Genomic DNA, 18,775 nt, shown 5'->3' with positions numbered 1-18,775 from the left:
CACCACTTTCTCCATGTCTTCATTTTGCCCTTGCATTTCACCTGTCTTGGAGGAGCACATTTTCTCTAATTTGTTCCTGGAGCAAGGGCACATGGGATGTAAATGTGTTGAGGTCTTATAATCCGCAGATTGCTTTTTTTCCCTGACATTATGAATTTTATTGCCTTTTGTTTTCAGAGGTTTAATGCTAGGATGTGATTTGGTCTGAATGTTTGTGGATTTGTCCTGCTGTAACGGTGTGCCTTTGTCAATTCCAGGGCTTTTCCAGGTGTGTTCCTTGGCCACTTGGCAGCCCTTTTCATGCCATAGTCCCTGTGGTTCTGCTTATTCTTCAGCATGCTCTGTTTCTTTTCTTCTGAGTGAAGTTTGTAAATGCCATTCTTTTCTGAGGTTTTCTCTGTTTTTTTTTTTTCTTTCTATTTCAAGACAGTTTGTAGGGGCTTTTTCAAAACTTTATGATGACTGCTGAACTTCTTCCATCCACTCCCATGTCTGCTGTTGCCTTGATATCATCTTGGGGGTCCTCTCTCCTGCTCGTCCGCTTGCTGTCTCTTGGGCATGGTCTCTACTCTACTGGACATCTGCTTGCTGTCTTCTGGACATGATGTCAGGCATGTGTCTCCTGGTTGTCTGCTAGGTGCTGGGACTCCCAGTCCTGTCTTTGTTTATGTGGCCATTGGACATTTTGCCCAGTACCTGTTCGACACCATGGTGCATGTGGAACGGGCTTCCCCCTGGTGGTGGGGCACAGGAGAACACCACACCATCCTCACTGGTTCCTCAACGAGGTTGTAGTTCGTGTTGTGGGCCTGAGAGTGGTCTCATGGGCCCTCTGGGCTGCCCCTTAGGCTTCTCCGGGACTTGTTTTTTTTCCCTGTGGACTTTCATGTGGATTTGGGTTGCTGGCCTCTCCAGAGCCTAGTCCAGATTATATGGAGATAGGAAGAAACTCAAGAGTCTGCTTTTCTCTTCCTGCCTTCCAGAGACTTTGAAAACTGCAGTTTTTGTGTGGGGGAAAAAATAAACATTCAGCAATACCCAGTGTTGGTGAAAATCGGATAAAGAACTCTTCAGATATGGTTGGTGGGCATGTTGCTTGGTGTGAATATGGAGAACCTTTTTGAAGGGCAGTTTAGAAATTTATTTTTACATTTAACATGTATTAGTATGTGTTCTTTTACTAGAATTTAACATGGAGGCTAATTATATTCAAAGATGGACATGCAAGCATTTTTAAAGTAGCCTTGTTTTGCAAGACAGAAATACTGTATGTAGTATATTAAAAAAATAATCTAAAGGCCCATTGTTGGAGAGTGATAAAATAATGGCACCTTCGGGTAGTACAGCATTATGCAATTAGTTGGTTCTAAGTATTGCTGGAAGAATGACTGCAGAATGCTGACTTGGCCTAAGTATTGGAGGAGTATGCGCGCTGATCCTTCTAAATGTGTGTGAATGTATATCGGTTTGTGCAGGTTTAGCAGTTGCAGAATGAGACCTTTAAGCTCTGGAGAGGGTCTCTTCTGGGGCCGGGACCAAATGGTGAGCAAGGTGCACTGGGAGAGACAGGAAACTTGTTTCTTTATTTTAGACATTTTCCTGCTGTTTGAATGTTTTGGGCATTTATAATAATGTTTTGGCTGCCTTTATAAAATATAATCTTACTTATTTTAATGGAGTAGACTGTATCTCAAGTAATCTTCTTCCCACTCCTCCCCACCTGCTTTTTAGGACATGACTGATAACAGCAACCATCAGCTGGTAGTGAGAGCCAAGTTCAATTTCCAGCAGACCAATGAAGATGAGCTCTCGTTCACGAAGGGTGATGTCATCCACGTCACTCGAGTGGAGGAAGGAGGCTGGTGGGAAGGCACGCACAATGGCAGGACTGGCTGGTTCCCCAGCAACTATGTGCGTGAGATCAAGCCAAGTGGTAAGTGGCCAAGCCTGAAGTGGCACTGATGACTGCTGTTCTTGAGGCTGAGAAAGCAGCCATGAATGCATTAGCATCCTGAGTGCTAGCTCTCCAAGAGAGTCTGGGAAAGTGCCTCTGTCGTGATGAAATTTTTGTTCAGTGGAATCCCTAACATTGGAGTTCTGGGACAAAGGGCTTCACAGTTATAACCTAGCTTTGCATTCCATCCTGACATTTTCCAGATTCCAAGGGAAATATCTCAAATGTGTTAATGTTCTCTCCTTCCTCCTCCAGGTACTGAGGGTTGAACTCAGGGCTTTGTACATGGTAGGCAAGTGCTCTTCCAGTGAATTACATCCCATTTTATTTTTGAGATAGTTTCTAAGTTGCCAGGCTGGCCAGAAGTTTGAGATCTTTCTGCCTGAGTCTCTTGAGTAGCTGGGATTTCAGGCGTGTACCACCATGCTCTGCTAAGTTTTTTTTTTTTTTTTTTTTAATTGAAGTGGGATCTTACTACCTTGTTCATGCTGGTCCTAAACTCCCAAGTGATTCTCCTGCCTCAGCCTCCGAGTACAGCTGGGATTGCAGGTGTGTGCCACTGTGTAGTTGTGGTTACACTTTTGTGTTAAGATATACTTTTATTTTTTAGGGCTGGGGTCAGGGCTTGGAATTTGTGATACACAGGCTTTTAACTGTGGGCACTTTACCAATCATCTATTTGTAGATAATTTCTGCTGTTTATATCAGTAATAGTATTTTAAAATGTATTGCTTTCTTTGTGTTTTCTGTATTTTTTTGATGTTTTTTTACTGACCAAAACTGATCTTTCAGAGGCTGATCTCTTTTGAAAGAGAGTGGTGGTCTTTGGCATAGTTATATCGCTGATATGCACAGTGGAGTTGAATATTCTCTGAGGCTTGTGGTTAGATCTGCTGACCAGGGAGTGGCTGTGAATGTTGAACCTTGGTGAGGCCAGCGACTGAAGTGCCAGCGGACTGTGTTCAGGGGACGTGGCATTGATGTTTTCCTGACACAGGTGTTTCTTGGCCATACTTCAGGCCATGGGCCAGTGTGGAGGATTAAGAAGGAACTCCATAGAGACTTCTAGGTCATGTGAATGCTACTGGGCACTGCTGGCCTTCAAGGAGCTTGCCTAAATTGCCTCTACATATGTAAATCTTGTTTTATGTTGAGCTTGGTTATAGATGCTCTTGTGAGAGATAAAGATTTGCAATGAGATTTCAGAAGGAGGGTCAGAAAGGGGAAGAATGTGGGAAGGTAGGGAGAGAGGTGGGATGACATTTTGTAACTTTGTATATTGTTCCTGCTATTTGGAAAGTAGTGCACTATACTGTTTCTCTGATTCCGCCTGGGAAAGATGATTTACCAATATGGCTGAACAGGATGTGTGGAAAGGGCATAGTGTGCTGGGGTGGGTATGGCATAAACTGCAGATATTTCAGATGGAAAGAACGACTCTGTGCATTGCTTGTGGAAGTCCCTTGGTGGGGCTACTTAGCTGCAGTATGTATGGTGGGAACTCAGTGCTTACACAAAGCAGGGCCCCTGAGTTGTCATTGCTGTTATTTTATTTTTTAATGTAGCAAGAAAAAATGAATTTTAAATGTGAAAATGACAGTTTTGATAGTAAAATATTTTCTCAACAGTGACCTTGGAAAACTTAGTGCTTTTGTTACTGGGGTCCAGGCCAGAGGCCTGAATCTGGGATCCCATCTAACTGGATTCAGTTTTCTGTCTGCATCAGGAATGAGAGCAAAACAATATAAAAGGGAAAAGTGAATTTAATCACAGCTTGGCCAAACCCGGAAACTACTGCTCTGCCTTTCCAACCTATTACAGGTTACTGGAGGGAACAGTCATGTAGAACAGAAGCTGAGAAATACACATCTGTCTGGCTATGGCCTCCAGTGAGCCTGTGTGGCAGTTCTGGTTTTTGTACCCTCTGGTGCCCAGGGCCTGGGATTTGGGAGCATTCTTAGCTCCTGTTCTCAGCATGAGATGAGGTGATTGCCTGTGGGAAACAGGATGGAGAAAACAGCTTGAAGAACAGTTAGCAGGAAATGAATGGGACTGAGGAAAAGCAGTTTGAGGCTTATTGAAAGTTCCTGATTTTAAGGATGCCTGTTACACTTCAGTAAGACAGCGGGCAGCCGGGCAGCCGCGAGTTACAAAGTTCTCTGGGTTTTACTGTTCATTTTTGGTACCTTGTTTATATAACATTCACCTAGCCATTCTGTCGGTTTCTGAGTGTGTAATTCTGTAGCATTAGGCATATGCATGTTGTTGCATAACCATTGCCTCTGTCGGCCTCCACAAGTTTCTCATCTTCCTGATCTGAGGCTCTGGCCCCAGGGAGCACTGATACCCTGCTCCCCTCCCCAGCCCTGTACCCCCTACTCTACTTTATGTCTCCAAAGCCGAGCAGCTCATATAAATAGAAACATACTGTTTCTGTCTTTTTGACTGACTTGTTTCACTGAGTGTAATGTGCTTAAGGTCCATCTGTTGTAGCATGTGTCGGAATTCCCTTCTCTGCATGTGTATTACCTTTGATTGTCTGCTGATGGGCAGTTGGGTTGCTTTTGCGTCTGGGCTGCTGTGTGCAATGCTACTGGTATGTGACTGGTCAAGTCCTTGTTTTCACAGGTTAGGTACAGGTACTCCTCGGCTATCGATGGGGTTGTACTTTAGGTAAACCAGTTGTAAGTTACAATATGGTAAGCCACCTAACCTGCTGAACACCATGGCTTAGCCTAGCCTACTTTAGACATGCTCAGAACACGTGAACCAGCCTGCAGGTGGGAGAAGAGGGGAAATTGTAGCATACAATGCTAACCTGTGGAAAGACCAGGTTACATTCTTGAGTACATTCTTACTTTTTTTTTTTTTTATTAGTTGTTCAAAACATTACAAAGCTCTTGACATATCATATTTCATGTTTGCTGAACAGCATGCGGTTACTCATTAAGGTTGCAGACGTGTCCTGATGTGTTGCAGGCAGGCCCCGCTTTAGTGTGGAGTGGAGGCATCAGGGTTAGCAGTGGCTGAGGAAGCTAGGTAGGAGGGACCGGTGAAAGGAGTATTCTGTGTTGACCTCCCTCAGGGGCAGCTGTGACATTCTGCCCTACCTAAATTTCTATGTTAGTATCTTGTTTCTGAGTGTGTGTGACCAGTTTAAATCTGTGTTTGTGATACATTGGTATTAAAGATGCATTGTTTGTAGGGAACCACACCATATCCATAGTTTATGTACCAAATGGAGCAGTGAGTAGGTTGGCTTTGAAATTTTTCTGTTTTTAAAAATATAAGACATATACCATTATTTGTTGTCCTTTATTTGACAGTGAACCTAGGGGAATGACTTCTCATCTAGTGTTCTGTAATCATCCGAGTATGTTGTTAGAAAAGTCAGGCCAGTCTGATTCCAAATGTTGGCAGCTGAAGCAGAAAGGTGGGAGACCACATCTTTTATTCTCCCACAATAGCAGGAGGATAAAATTCTAGGATTGCAGTTACAGTCAGTGTTGCAATTTTCTTGATAGTTCATTGCCTTTCTGATGGAGTAGGTTTCTTTTTCTAAAGGTATGTTTAATTCAAGCATTGTAATTCATGGTGTAATTGGTGCTGAATTTGTTGAAAAAAAATTGTGCTGGGTTTGAAGCAGACTTCTCTAACTGCCTTCATGTTAGATCATTTCCTTGTGAAAAAAACCCCTGACTTCTCTTCAATTGAGGGTTTTTTTTGCTGTTACCTTTTGGGTTGATTTCCAAGTAGTTTTACTTTGTAAGCAAAATCTGAGGGCTGCTTCTAAATTCTGCTGTTTAGGCTGCTTATCTCCAGATAAAGTCTCTAGATTGTCTCCTTAATCTCTGCTTTGGGGGGTGGGGAGTGTGCATAGCCACAGGTTATGCCCTCTTGTGGTTAGACTCGGAAGTGTTCTTGTTGTGCTTTCTGCTTTTAACCTGTGGATGGTTTCTTGTTTGAAATAGTTCTGCTTTGAAGATAGATACCTTTCAAGTCTGTATAATAATCTTTATTTGGTGTCAAAAGTGCTGTAGATTATTCCTGATGTGTACAATCTTGTGGAGGTATGTAATTGTTACTTAGCATTTATTTTCTGTGTGTCTTTTTTTGGATGTGTAAAACTCATGTGTTTTACATATATATATATGTTTCACACATACATAGGCTCATAATATGGAATTCCCTACATTGAAGGGAGAAGGCAAGGGGAGAGCACAGCAAAGCCTGTTCTGGGATGGAGAGATGCTGACTTTTGCTGTTTTTGAAGTGGAGGTGCTCAGTAGTACACACTCCCCAGGTGTCTCTTAGACGGTTATTTCAAACGTGTTGACTCTAATCCTTGCATTTCTGGGCAGCCCATCTGTTGTGCAGGAGAGGCATTTCCTCTGAATGTTAATTCACACTGTGGCTTCCTGAGTTCGCCACTTTTTAATATTTCCTGCTCGTTTTTCATAAAGAGTGACGGGACATGCTGCTGAGTTTTGGGAGCAGGACAGGATGACCCAGGACCTTGCACCCTCTGCTGCGGAAGAAACTTATACTGCAGCCCCTTCTTTCTCTGTTGAAGGTAGGGTCCAGGCAGGGACCTGTTTTCAAACAGTATTTTCCCCAGTGCACCCAGAATATAAAGGAGTCATCCAGATACAGATGGTTTTGGTTAAGAGCATAGATTGGAAGATTCGAGCCTCTGAGGCACATGTGGAGAGCACAGTGCTACGTATCAGGATCTGGGATTAGATGGTTTGGAATCTTTGGAATCCCAGTGCAAGTATTCATGCAACTTAACATGCCAGTGTGCACTCACCCCAGCACAGATGTCACAGCGTGTGGTGTGACTTGTTCTGTACGGCCATCTCCTGATGACAGTGACCAATCATCCTCACTTGAAGGGGAGCATCCCACAGATGAGATCATATATAGCAGTTTGTAGTCAGGTCCTTAGTCTTTCAGTAGGAGAGGCATTCTTTCCCCCACAGTTATTCTTACTTATGTTAAATAATATGAACAGGTCATATAGTATGTAGGATGGAAGTACAGTGTCCCCTATGCTTCCAGGCCCTGCCCAGTGGCAGCCTTTGCTCAGGCTCTTCTCCCTCTTCCAGGGAGGATGTGGAGGTTTTGTCTCCTGTCTTGCCTTTTCCTCCCGCCTCCTTGTGCTATTTTGCTTTCATATTCCTCTAGTTGGTGATGCTAGTGATATAGGCCATCTTGCGTCTCATCAGCATTGTGTGCTTCTCTCTCGCTGCTGCTGTGACACAGTGACTTAACATGGCCCTGTTCTTTGCCCTGCTGCTTTCTGTCTTTGGTCAGCTATATTTTCATATTGCATTGTCAAGACTGTTAGCAAGTGCATCTGATTCTGAGACCACAACCAATACCCACTCGGCACACATGTGAGCGAGCAACCTTCTGCATTCGTAGGAATGGAGAAACACCGTAGTGGGAAAATCAGCAGGGTTTTTAATGAATTATGAGGCACAGCAGGAGCAGCCTGAATAGTGCCTGAGGTGAGGGAGGGTGGTCCCTGTGCTATCTGCAGGCACTTTTGTAGAATGCAAGAGACTTAGAGGAGCTTCAGTCAGATGCACTGGTGCTGTTTGGCCTCTGCTGACTACCAAAGTCGTTGTCACGACAAACAAGGAGGTTTGAACACAGATGAGGCATTAGAAAAGACTAAAGGTTACTTTTTTTTAGATGTGATTAATAGTCTGATAGTAGGGTTTTTGCTTAAAACTGAAAAAAGGTCACTCTGGCAAGGTGAACATTAAACTGTTGATGGATAAAATGATGCCATTTCTGGGGTTGATTGTATATTGCTTCCAGAAAAGAAAAAAGGGGTAATATGTGGTAAGATTGGCTAAATGTTAATGGCTGTGTAAGCTCTACTTTTTACTGTAGTAAAGTTAGGAGAAAACAGTAACTGCACAATTACAGCATTTTCAGAGACAAATCAGAAGTAATTGCTGTCGCAGCTCATCCCTTAGAGAAGAGGAGACTCAGCACCTGATGGAGTCAGGACCTGGGAACCGGGAGGGTGAGAGTGGATGGTGAGTGGGGAGTTGCAGTCTCCACAGGGCAAAGGGCACATGGTGACTTCCAGGCAAGGGGAAGAGGAGCAGAGGGAACAAGGAAGACGGGGAGGGAGACGGGAGAATAGGCCCCTGGGCAGGGCCGCGTGGCAATCTTGTGTTTGGCCTCCTCTTGGCCATGCGGGAAGAGGCCATCGTGGCCCAGCCAGCTAGCACCTTCCAGTGCTGCTGCTGTGGCTTGCCCGTGGGTGTCCCGCCTCAGCCCAGGACACAGGCTTCTCGGCTCGGGAAAGGTCTGCCGAAGCCTGCCCCTCCTCTTCCCTGTGTTCTCATGGTTTTTAACCAGTTTTTCATTTTCTTTCTCCTCTCCTCCCTCCACCCCTCCTCTCCTCTCCCCTCCTCTCTCTCTCTGGTTTGTTTCACAGTCGGTGTTAATTTTGAATACATCCTCAAATTGGGAAACTTTGGTTCATGGATTTCCCATTCACCTGTGGTGTTAATGGGTCCATTGAGATGTTCATTTGAGTGATCATATTATTTATTTCTAGAAGTTTTGCTTCATTCTTTTTCAGTTGTTCTTCATGTTCAGGTTACCCTTTTCACTCATTTTGGTCCCTCTCTTCCTTGTCATTTTAAACACACTTCTTCGGTTGTCTCGTTTCTGCCTTTTGTGAACTTGGCTCCTGCGCCTGTTGCAGCCCTGGGCTCAGGCTTCATTTCTTCTGTGGCTTACACTCCTCAGGCAGGTTTCTTTGGAGGAGATGTATGTGGCTTCATGGTTCTGGGCCAGTGGACGAAAGCACCTAAGCTGTTTTTCATGGGGCTCGCCCAGGAGGTTCTGTTGCATTGGCCCTGCTGGGACTGGGACTGGGCTGTGCCTTGCCTCCCCGTATTGGCTATGGCCCTACCAGGGGCCAGGATGAGTTACCCCCTCCCACAGGTGGTGCAGTGAGATTGTGGGCACTTTGGGACTCTCCTCACTTGTTTTTCTTTCACACATCTGTGTTTGAATTCTCTTGTTTTCAGCGTAAGTTTTTTGAGTTTATTGCAGGAAAGAGAAGACCTGCCATATCAGGCAGCCCTGGGAAAGTGGCACTGAATTCTGTCCTCTTTATTTCCCCACACCTCAATAATAGCGAGTTTAAATAACTTTTAGCTATAAGGTGGGCTAAACATGTTGTTTTTGCAGGGAACTAAGGAGGTTGAGTGTTTGGGGACCGATTTCCTGGCTATATGCATTTTTTTCTATTATGAATGACCATAACTTCACCCGTATTACATTTTTGTCCTCCATTTTTGGTAGAAGCTACCAAAGGCCCCTAAGGTTGCCTATTGCCTGCCCTGTTCTTTTGACATATGTCCCCTCCTGGGTTGACATTCCTGGATCCCAGACACTTGGCATGAGCATGCAGATGAGTGACTACTGTGTCAGGAGGAAGGGGCGGCCTGCTGGCTGTCCTTGGAGGGGATCTACCTCACCTGTTTGTGTAGTCTGCTTCCTGTAGGACTGCTGTGGACACTCATTGGAGGGGTTGTGGCCTTTGGAGCCCTCTGTTGAGAACTGACTGCAGGGCATATTCGGGAATGTGATCAGGAGACCTGCCTGCCTCAGTGCTGTCCATGTAGCAGCCCCAGAGGGAGAAAAGACAGTTTGTGTGGGATTACTCTGATTTGTCTCTGTTTCCTCTTTGCACCTTTCCTATATTTTTGTATAAAATGAGTAGCCTGAACCTTTTTAATTGAAAATCTTTTTCCTTAATGTTTTCATAGGAAATTGAGTCCAATTAACTATTGTGTTGAGAATGAGGTATGTCTTAAGTTTAAATAAAATATCAAATTCATTATTTTAAGATAAAGCAGATTCAAGATTATGCTCGTGCAGTTAACCACGCAGGCACAAGTACTAATACATGTGCTCTTCTTGTGTGGTTTAGGGTCAACGTGACTTTGAGTCAGCCTTCAGCCATTTCACCTTCATTATCCCTTTGTGTTTTGCTCCCAAATTGCAGACTTCGAAGATGGAAAAAAACAGTGTTCTCATGTAAAAGTGTCAGTCTTCTCTAATAGTTACCCTTTTAGCATAGGAAGAGCTGAGTTTAGGAGGAGGGTGTGTATAGAGCAGGTCGTTTTCCTTGTGTATTACTTGCATTTAGAAGCAGGTGGTTTTCCATCCATGGTTTGAGAGAGTTCTTTCACCTGGGAAGGACATCTTCAGTTTTGTTCTTGACAGCAAGGTGCTCAGAAAGGTAGCAAGCACCTCTAGGGGAAGCACGCCCAAGGTTAAGGGTTGTGAGTTCTTGGGCACTTAGGGCTTGTCTTTGTGTCTGGAAGACATTAGAGATGCTGCACAAGCAGTTGACTTTAGGACTTTCAGCTTGGGAGTGTTGAGTTTGGCAGGTGCTGCCTAGAGCCCTGTGCCTGTGAGATTGTGGGCAAAGGAAGAGTGGAGGGCCACTAGAATTGTGGACAGGTGCCATCACCTCACACACCACAGGGACCGGATGTGTCCCTGCCCAGTATCAGGATTCACACAGCAGGATTCTTTCAGGGGAGGTGAGGCATGAGGGGGACTGTGATGTAAGTCCCCTAGGAAATATTCAGAAGAATTTCTTGGTAGAGAATATGGAAGAGGCCGCTGTCCCAATGCGATGCCTTATCCTGTAGCCCCAGGGGCCAGTGATAGATGGATCACAGAGCCAGTTAGACTTGTACCACTGGCCCCTCCCCACAGAGCCAGTAATAATCAGGGTGCCAAGCACACCTGAAGGCAAGCCATGGGTCAATATGGATGGGCAGGCTGCGGAGAACCCCTGGTGGACACCACACACCGACCTGCGTGCCCACTGCCTATGGAACCATCACAGACACAGGCACACACTGCTTCCGAGGAGCAGACATTCCTCCACTCCTACTCTGCCTGGGGTCTTGGATGTGTGCCGAGCTCTCACACGTCCCAGCCGCAGTCGGTGCGTCCGATGCTGAGCTGCAGCGTGGTGCTGCTTCCCTGGGTTTGCCTCTCTTCTTTCCTTCCTCTTGTCTCTCTGCTGGTTGGGAAGCCTTGTGCGTTCTGCCCACTCGGAGTCCTGAGAGTTGGTCTAGAACCGGGGTCTCGATGTTCTGATGTTTGTCTGTACCTGCCAGCATTTTCTTTTTTGTGTGATGTTTTGTATTTAGGATGCTGTGAAGGTGTGTGCGAAGCTCACCTGTTGTTTTTGGCTGACACTTGTGGAGCATAATTGCTCAGTCATTTCCAATCCACAGCTGAAGAACTGGGCCATGACCTCCACACACCCAGCCAGAGGGAGCCTGGTCTGTGTGCTAGACCCTTTTCTCATCATCTTCTCTGGCTGGTTCTTGGAGCTGAGGCTGCTGGGAGAGCATTCGTGGGTGCAGGAGGGGCTGGGCCAGCATGTTTTACCATCTTTGGTGTTGGCCTGTAACACTGCTTTGTGTTTTTATTCCAGAGAAACCTGTGTCTCCCAAATCAGGAACTTTGAAGAGCCCCCCCAAAGGGTTTGACACAACTGCCATCAACAAGAGCTATTACAACGTGGTAAGTTATGGAGGACATTTTTACAAATAACTACTGCTCCTTAAATATTTATGAAACTCAGGAATGTGGGCTACATGGAAGGAAATAGAAAGCTTTCCCTGTTGGCACATAGACAGAACCACCAGTGGTGCTGCAGAGTGTCCCCTTTTAGTGTGGGTGTGCTTCATTGTGTTTTGGAATTGTACCCTGCTCTTGTCATAAAGCGTAGCATCATTTCCCCATAGCGTCAAGTAGATTTTCACAAATGAGATTTTAGAAGGTGTAGAATATGATTTAAAATTGTTGTATGCACTAAGTTGCATTCTATTTGAATTTGGAGTGGAATGTAAGTACTTTAAAGATCAATGTAGTTTCTAGTTTATTTTGTATTTTCTATGTAGCTTTTCTCTAGGGCCTCGCTGTCTGTGTTTCAAATGGTATGGAATTAGAGGTGTGTCTAGACTTCATGCATGTTAAAGACAAGTGTTTCTGGATCTTGAAATTTGCTGTATTTTGAAATAATATGATAACGATAATATGTCTATTGTGTTCACCTGTATCACATAGTCCCCCTTTGTCCCCAAACAACTGCATATGCTAGGAGTAGGGTTTTTATTTGATAAAACTATTAAATTGCTGGGATGATAGCAGCAAAGTAAACTTTCTAAACATACATGTATTTTGAATTCTATGGAAAATGTGCATTTATTTTGTTTAACCTCCCCCCCCACCCAACACACACACACGGACTCATGAGGGCTTTGTATTTTTATGGTATGGTAGCAGCTGATTAGTGTCTTTGCAGCATCCCTTTTATCATGATTGTTTTCTATCCCTGAATTAAGAAATGGTGAATGGTCACATTTGGACTTGAGTGGATTCTGCTGCATTGACTCCACCAGTCCTGTGCTGGGTCCTGCACACTCGGTGCTCTCCTCAGCATTCGTCCCTGGCTGCTGCCATATGTTATTATACAGCAAGTTGGCTGTGGGGAAAATTTACTGTGTTCAACAGATAATTCTGTGGTGCTCATGATGCCCAAGCACTGTCAAAGGCATGGGCCCAGGTGCTGTTCTAGTGCTGGATGCACTGTTTCCTCTCACCTTCCGCCTCTTTCTTAGGGCTCCTCCTCTTTATAAAGTTAGTTCTTCACCTCTTCTGGCTAGAAGGCCTCTCTGTACATCATGTCCCTTTGCTAATCAGTAGACTTTCTCTTTTTTCTTTTTTTGTGAGTCAGGTCTTTCTCCCCCTACAAGATTGTTCTTTGAGTCTCAGCCTCTACATCTCATTTTCCTTCTTTCTACCAGTCTCCATCTCATGAATTTGACCCTGATATCCGAGTGCTGCCAGTTTTAAGAATGTTAGACTCTTCTCAAAACATTTGCTCCCAGTGGCTCTGGAGGCTGAGACAGGAGGATCGAGAGTTCAGAGCCAGCCTCAGCAAAAGCTAGGAGCTAAGAAACTCAGTGAGATCCTGTTTGTAAATAAAATACAGCATAGGGCTGGGGAGGTGGCTCAGTGGTCGAGTGCCCCTGAGTTCAATCCCAGATATCCAAAAAAAAAAAAAAAAAAAAAAATTTGTGACCTGAAAGTGTATGGGCTTCCCTGCCTTTTGCTTTTAGCTTGTGCCCCATAGTATGATACAGGGTAAGGAGTTCAGGTCTTGGGTCTGTTGTCTTTGCCACTTAGCATTGGAGTGGCCTGGGGGTAGCCTCCCACTGCCTGAGCAGATAGTGGTTTGTGAAATGAGGTGGCTGGTTATGCTGGCCCTAGCCTTGTAGCATGAGGAGGATCAGTGATTGGCCTTGAGTACCCAGCAAAGTGCCCGACCCCCAGAGTTTGCATGTGCTAGGAAGAGCACTTAGAAGCACTGGGGACATATATTAGTTGGGATTACATTCCATTTGTGGGAAGGTATCCCAGTTTCTTCTTAGGATGATCGGTGAGACCTGTTGCCGGGGTGATCTGCTCCTGTAATTGCCTGAACTTGATAGTTCTGATAGTGAAAGCTCATTACTGCACCACAGTGTGATGATAGGCAGCTTCCCCTTGGTGATCCCAGAAGGACCTGAATGCCCCATCCTGGAGAGTGGGACAGGCTTATGTCACCTCCTGTTGGCCATGAACATGTCCTTATTGACGAACTAATTTGTTTGTATCTCTTTTTAATATTTTTTCGTTGTAAGTGGTCACGATACCTTTATTTATTTATCTTTATGTGGTGCTGAGGATCAAACCTGGGGCCTCACATATGCTAGGTGAACGCTCTACCACCGAGCCACAACCTCAGCCCGATGAACGAGTTTCTTATTTTGTCTGCTGACCTGGGAAGACAGGTCTGTGTCCTGTGCCTAGTGATGTCGTGTTTTATTTAGCAGCTGTGCACTTATGTCTGATGTCATGGAAAGGCAGAGTGGCTTTTGCCTTTGGAATGCTGCACATGCGAAGCATAGGCTATGACCCACTAGTTTAATCTACAGGTACATAGAGCAGATGCATTTCTCTGACAAAGACCACTGCTTGCCTCCTCACCTTCTGTGCCCCAGAGGAGTGTTCTGCCTGTCTGTTTCTCTTGGGGTCTGGGAGGTTGCTGGTAGCCTTTGGATGACAAGCCAGCAGGAAAACTGAGACTCTAGTAATAGGATGTCTTTGGTTTAACCCACCATCACTAGTTCTAGGTCCTGGTTCAGCTTCATGTTTTACTTTCTACTTGGCTTTTCTTCTCAGTCCTGCTGAGGCTAATTATCCGCCATGTCCAGGAGTTCTACAGGCATGCAGCTTGATTCTCTGTGGCTTTCCTGGGAAGTAGCTCCCTTGTGTATCTCACCATGTTTTCTGTGGGAACTGGGTGCTTGCAGTCTTCCCTGGCATACTTGGCTCTTTTAGTTCTCATGAAACTGCCTTGTTTTATGTAGACTGAGATGGCATGCATTGCAGTTTCTGGTGGTGGTGGGGACCTGATGGGGGCCTGATAGAATCAGCTGAATACTCTTGGTGAATGAAGAAATGCTTGGTGGAGGAAAAGGCTGTCTTGTGAAACAGAGAACCCCCTCTTAGACGGGTCCCTCCGGAAGAGGCTCTGAGCAGGGTTCCCAGCTTGAGTTAGGAGGTGTCCGGGTGGGTTGGTAAGATTTCTTCCTACCTTAAGTCAGTGACAGATGCTCTTGGTTAAGTATAAATCCTTTAAATCCTTTTTTATAGAAGAAACAGGCTGACCCAACTCCCCGCCCTGCAGTGTTGGTGTGCGCTGCCTGCTGTGGCGTTGTGCATCATGGTGGACCCACAGGCTTTTGTAGTAGCTGTTGTTTGATAAACCTTTAATACTTGGAAGAAGTCTACCCCAAGACCCTGTGAACTCCCAAGCTTACAAATATCATATAACACAGTTCTTCTAAAGGGTCCACTAAAAAAGCAGAGATGCTCTCGTGCTCCCTCCACATCTTTTTGAGACTCCATATTAGTAACAGGTATTAAGTATGGAGTTGTTTTTAAGGACAAATAGAGGTTAGCAAACTACCTTATATCAGTAATGGGGGTTACTCTGTGTTTCCTTGGAACCCGTAGATTATGGAGCCAGTGAGCTCCCTGCCTTCTTCCTCATTGTAACCTTTCGAGAATTTAAATAGACTGGACTGAAAGGTGTCACTTAAGTGACTTTTTTCATTCTTTGTGATGGCTGCAGGCAGGGACTGGTTGAGTAGAGCAGAACAGGGTTTGGAATAGTTGTACGATTTTAATTTTTTGTGTGTTTATAATTAAGATTATTTTATGGGCATTTGGCTTTAGTTTAAGATGATGGTAATGTTTTATCTGTATGGAACCTAAAACAATTGCCTGATGTTGTTTCTCATATGTAAATCATTAATTTATTTTTAAGAACTGTTAATGACACATAGAACATGCAACACTACTGAGATTTGTGGTCATAGTTGTAGCTCATTCGCTGCTTCAGTGGCATTGCTGATAAGGTGAGTTTCTGTGTGTCTGTGAGGCACAGGAACCAGTCCTTTGCACTCTGATTTGCTTTGAGGTTGACAGTGTGGGGATGTGGGTGTCTGCTGAGGCCACTGCTCTCTGTGGCGCCTGCGGGACTGTACGATTCTCTGTGCCTGACCACTCAGGGCCCGTGCCCCTGCAACTGTCTTAGAGAATCCAGCTTTTGGGTGAGTGTCTTTGCAGTCATTTTGGTGCCTTTTCCTGGGCAGCTTTTGTCCCTGTGTGCTGTGCTTCAGTGCTGTGATTGAGGAAGTGTCATTTTATTTTACTCCTGTCTCTACTAGGGGAATTTTTTAGTGGATGTTCTCTTTATATTGCGTAGGAGAATTTTTCTGACTGAAAACAATTTTGTGTTTTCAAGCATGCACTGAGTAGTGTGGCCAAGTGGTCTCCAGTGTTTGTAACTAGGAAGCTGCCTCATCCTTCTGACCTCTGCTTTTAAGTTGAAAAAGGACTTCTCATAATGCGTAACAGATTTTGTTTTCATTTCTGTTTAAGGACGATTGTGCTTGACTCACTTTTCCGATAGTCTCTGATCAGGTGTGGTTCTGAGTCTCATTCCCCTTTGACTCCACCCCCACCAGCTGTCCTCACAGGCACCAGAACAGTGTTTTGATGGGCAGTCTGGAAGCCTCAGACGTTGCCCTGTTGGCTGGCTTGGTGTGTACGTTGTTCACTGAGGTCTGCATTTTCTTGTGGGGACTGTGCTCTCATCGCAGTCTCAGGAGCAGCAGTAGACAGAAGAATGACCCAGGTCATGTGTGTTAAGACTGAGGTTTGAATTTAACTCTTCTGACTTAATGTCTCAACCTACATTAGGTTATCAGAAGATAACCAAGTGCTCAGTATCTCAGTTACTCCTGTACGCTCTCATTTGTGTGATGGATTTGGAAAGGTCTATTGGTTTTGAGAGGCACATAGCACAAGGAGAAAATGCATGTACTATGATTTTCTGGTTAAAACAATACTGACTTTCTAGTAGAGAGGGATAAAAAGGTTCAGTCAGGGAAGGGACTCTGACTCCTATCCTCCTTCCCTCAGGTGCCCAGAGCGGCCCTGTATCGCAGGCAGTGGCAGAAGGATGCCAGGTCACTTTTTGGCTCTGCTGCTCACCAGCTGTCTTATGTGGGTAGGACAAGTTAGCTTCTTAGAAGGAAATGTGTTTTTGCAAGGATCACAGATACCATATGCTTGGTGCTAGGCATGTACGGAGTGTCACTGCTTGGAGAACCCAGTCCATCAGAATCCCATGATCAGTGGCATTCCCTGGGCTGTGGGTCACCCTGCTGCCTCCTGGAGTTCCCAGGGGGGCACCTTTGCTGTGGGTGATGGCTGTTGGGGACCGTTGCTCTGCTTCAACTCTTTTGCACTTCATCTGCCAGGTTTTAGGGATTAACTAAATTTGGCTGAATTTGCTACACACACACACACACACACACACACACACACACACATTTAATTTTAAGGTTAGTTTATTATTTAAGGTTAAATAAATTTATTATTATTTAAGGTTAAATAGCATAGACCTTTTAAGTTGTGCTATTATTTAAAGTTACTTTATTATGCTGTCTTTAAACAAAGTAGTAGCTATTTAAAGATTGTTTACTTGGGCAGACCTTTAATTTTTAGTAGATGTGGTATGTAGGATGATACAAGACTTTACCACATTCTCTAATCAAAGTCTTTAGTTCGCAGGAGTTGATTTCAGTTTTTCAGATCCAATCTAAAGAGCAAGTGTCTTCCATTTAGTTGGGATACTTTTCACTTATAAGTGTCTCTTACCAAAAGGCTTGAGACATGAACTGTTTGAGTTTGGAGATTTTGTGTTTTAGATATTTGCATAGATTTTACTAGCATTATTTATTGAAACCTAAAATGTTCCAAAAATTTAAAACTTTTCAAGATCTGAAACTTTTCAAACATCGTGTCTGTGCTAACAAAGTTTTAGAGTATGGAGCTCTTTGGTTTTTGAATTATGCTTACCCTGTATATTAAAATGCATAGATTTTAAAGGTGTAGCTTTGACAAATGCATTTATCTGTGTAACCACTACCCATATCAAAATACAGAACAAATCATCCAGAAATTTATCCCGTGTCCCTTTTCCCTTCCCCACCCATCTTCCACCCCATTTTGATTTCTGTCACCATAGATAAGTTGTGCCTGCTTGTGGACTTAGTGTAGATGGGGATGTAATAGCTTCTCCTGCATAGCCCTGTGTGTGGACGGTCATCTGTGCATTCCTCTGAGGGACCATCCTTTTCATCTAAATAGATGTGGCCCTGCTTATTTGATGATGGAATTCATTCAAGTTCATTCTATGCATATCTGTGCCAAGTGTGGTTGACAGGAAGATGAAATCTGATGGGTGACCTTAGTAATAATTTATGACATGGGGATAGAAGTTAATCCAAGGAATAATTACATCCAGCACATTAGTATTACCTAGAAGCCATATGTAAATTGAACAATGGTTATGAATGTCCTAAAGTTTATAAATCTTAGTGTCAAATAATGCTTATTCATCATTTATTGTAGGTGCTACAGAATATTTTAGAAACAGAAAATGAATATTCTAAAGAACTTCAAACCGTGCTTTCAACTTACCTACGGCCATTGCAGACCAGTGAGAAGTAAGTTAGATGACAATTGCATGCACTGTTGGTCCTTACCTTAGGCTCTTCTCTTATACTCTTATTTTTGGGAAGTAGAGGTTGAAATGGTGGAGTGGAACTCAGCAGAGGAGCCTGCCTCAGACACAGCAGTGTATCTGCTAGGTTAAGACTGCAACAGGACCTGGGCTGGGAATCGGGGGAATGCAAGCCAAACTGTTGACTAATTTTTACTGTTATTTTTCTTGGCTCTAGGTTAAGTTCAGCAAATACTTCATATTTAATGGGAAATCTAGAGGAGATATGTTCTTTCCAGCAAATGCTTGTACAGTCTTTAGAAGAATGCACCAAGTAAGTAAGATGCTGAAGTTTACAAAATTCAGATTGGTATTATTGGAACCAAATGGATCAAGTTTAACATCATTTTAGAATTCACATTTCTGAAGATGCAAACTGCTTATTTTATATCCTTTGGGTAGATCTACCTTTATAGTTATAGCGTATTTTAGATGATCTAGTTTTTATAGTAGAGATCTTGAAAGAAAGGGGAAAGTCTTGACAAGGTTGATTTTTTTTTTTTTTTTCTTAATAGAGATCTTGAAAGGGGAAAGTCTTGACAAGGTTGTTTTTTTTTTTTTTTTTTTTT

The 18,775-nt window shown here is 44.0% G+C and overlaps 1 protein-coding gene across 8 annotated transcripts in view; it reads left to right on the top strand.

Annotated features, from left to right (window-relative positions):
• Positions 1-18,775, top strand: part of Arhgef7 (Rho guanine nucleotide exchange factor 7) — a 98,283-nt gene that overhangs the window by 38,455 nt on the left and 41,053 nt on the right. For all 8 annotated transcript variants that reach the window (XR_007346612.1, XR_007346613.1, XM_048800618.1 and 5 more), the window contains exons 4-7: positions 1,732-1,933; positions 11,454-11,542; positions 18,056-18,150; positions 18,385-18,480. Coding sequence is in view for 6 of the 8 variants with exons in the window: in XM_015484068.2 (XP_015339554.1) it covers positions 1,732-1,933; positions 11,454-11,542; positions 18,056-18,150; positions 18,385-18,480 (482 nt within the window). In the remaining 2 variants the exon portion in view is untranslated. The remainder of the gene's footprint in view (positions 1-1,731; positions 1,934-11,453; positions 11,543-18,055; positions 18,151-18,384; positions 18,481-18,775) is intronic.

Source organism: Marmota marmota, unplaced genomic scaffold, assembly GCF_001458135.2.
Source record: "Marmota marmota marmota unplaced genomic scaffold, marMar, whole genome shotgun sequence".
In the NCBI taxonomy this organism is placed as follows: Eukaryota; Metazoa; Chordata; class Mammalia; order Rodentia; family Sciuridae; genus Marmota; species Marmota marmota.
The sequence above is the reverse complement of the archived record's forward strand: the minus strand, read 5'-3'. Positions and strand labels throughout refer to the sequence as shown.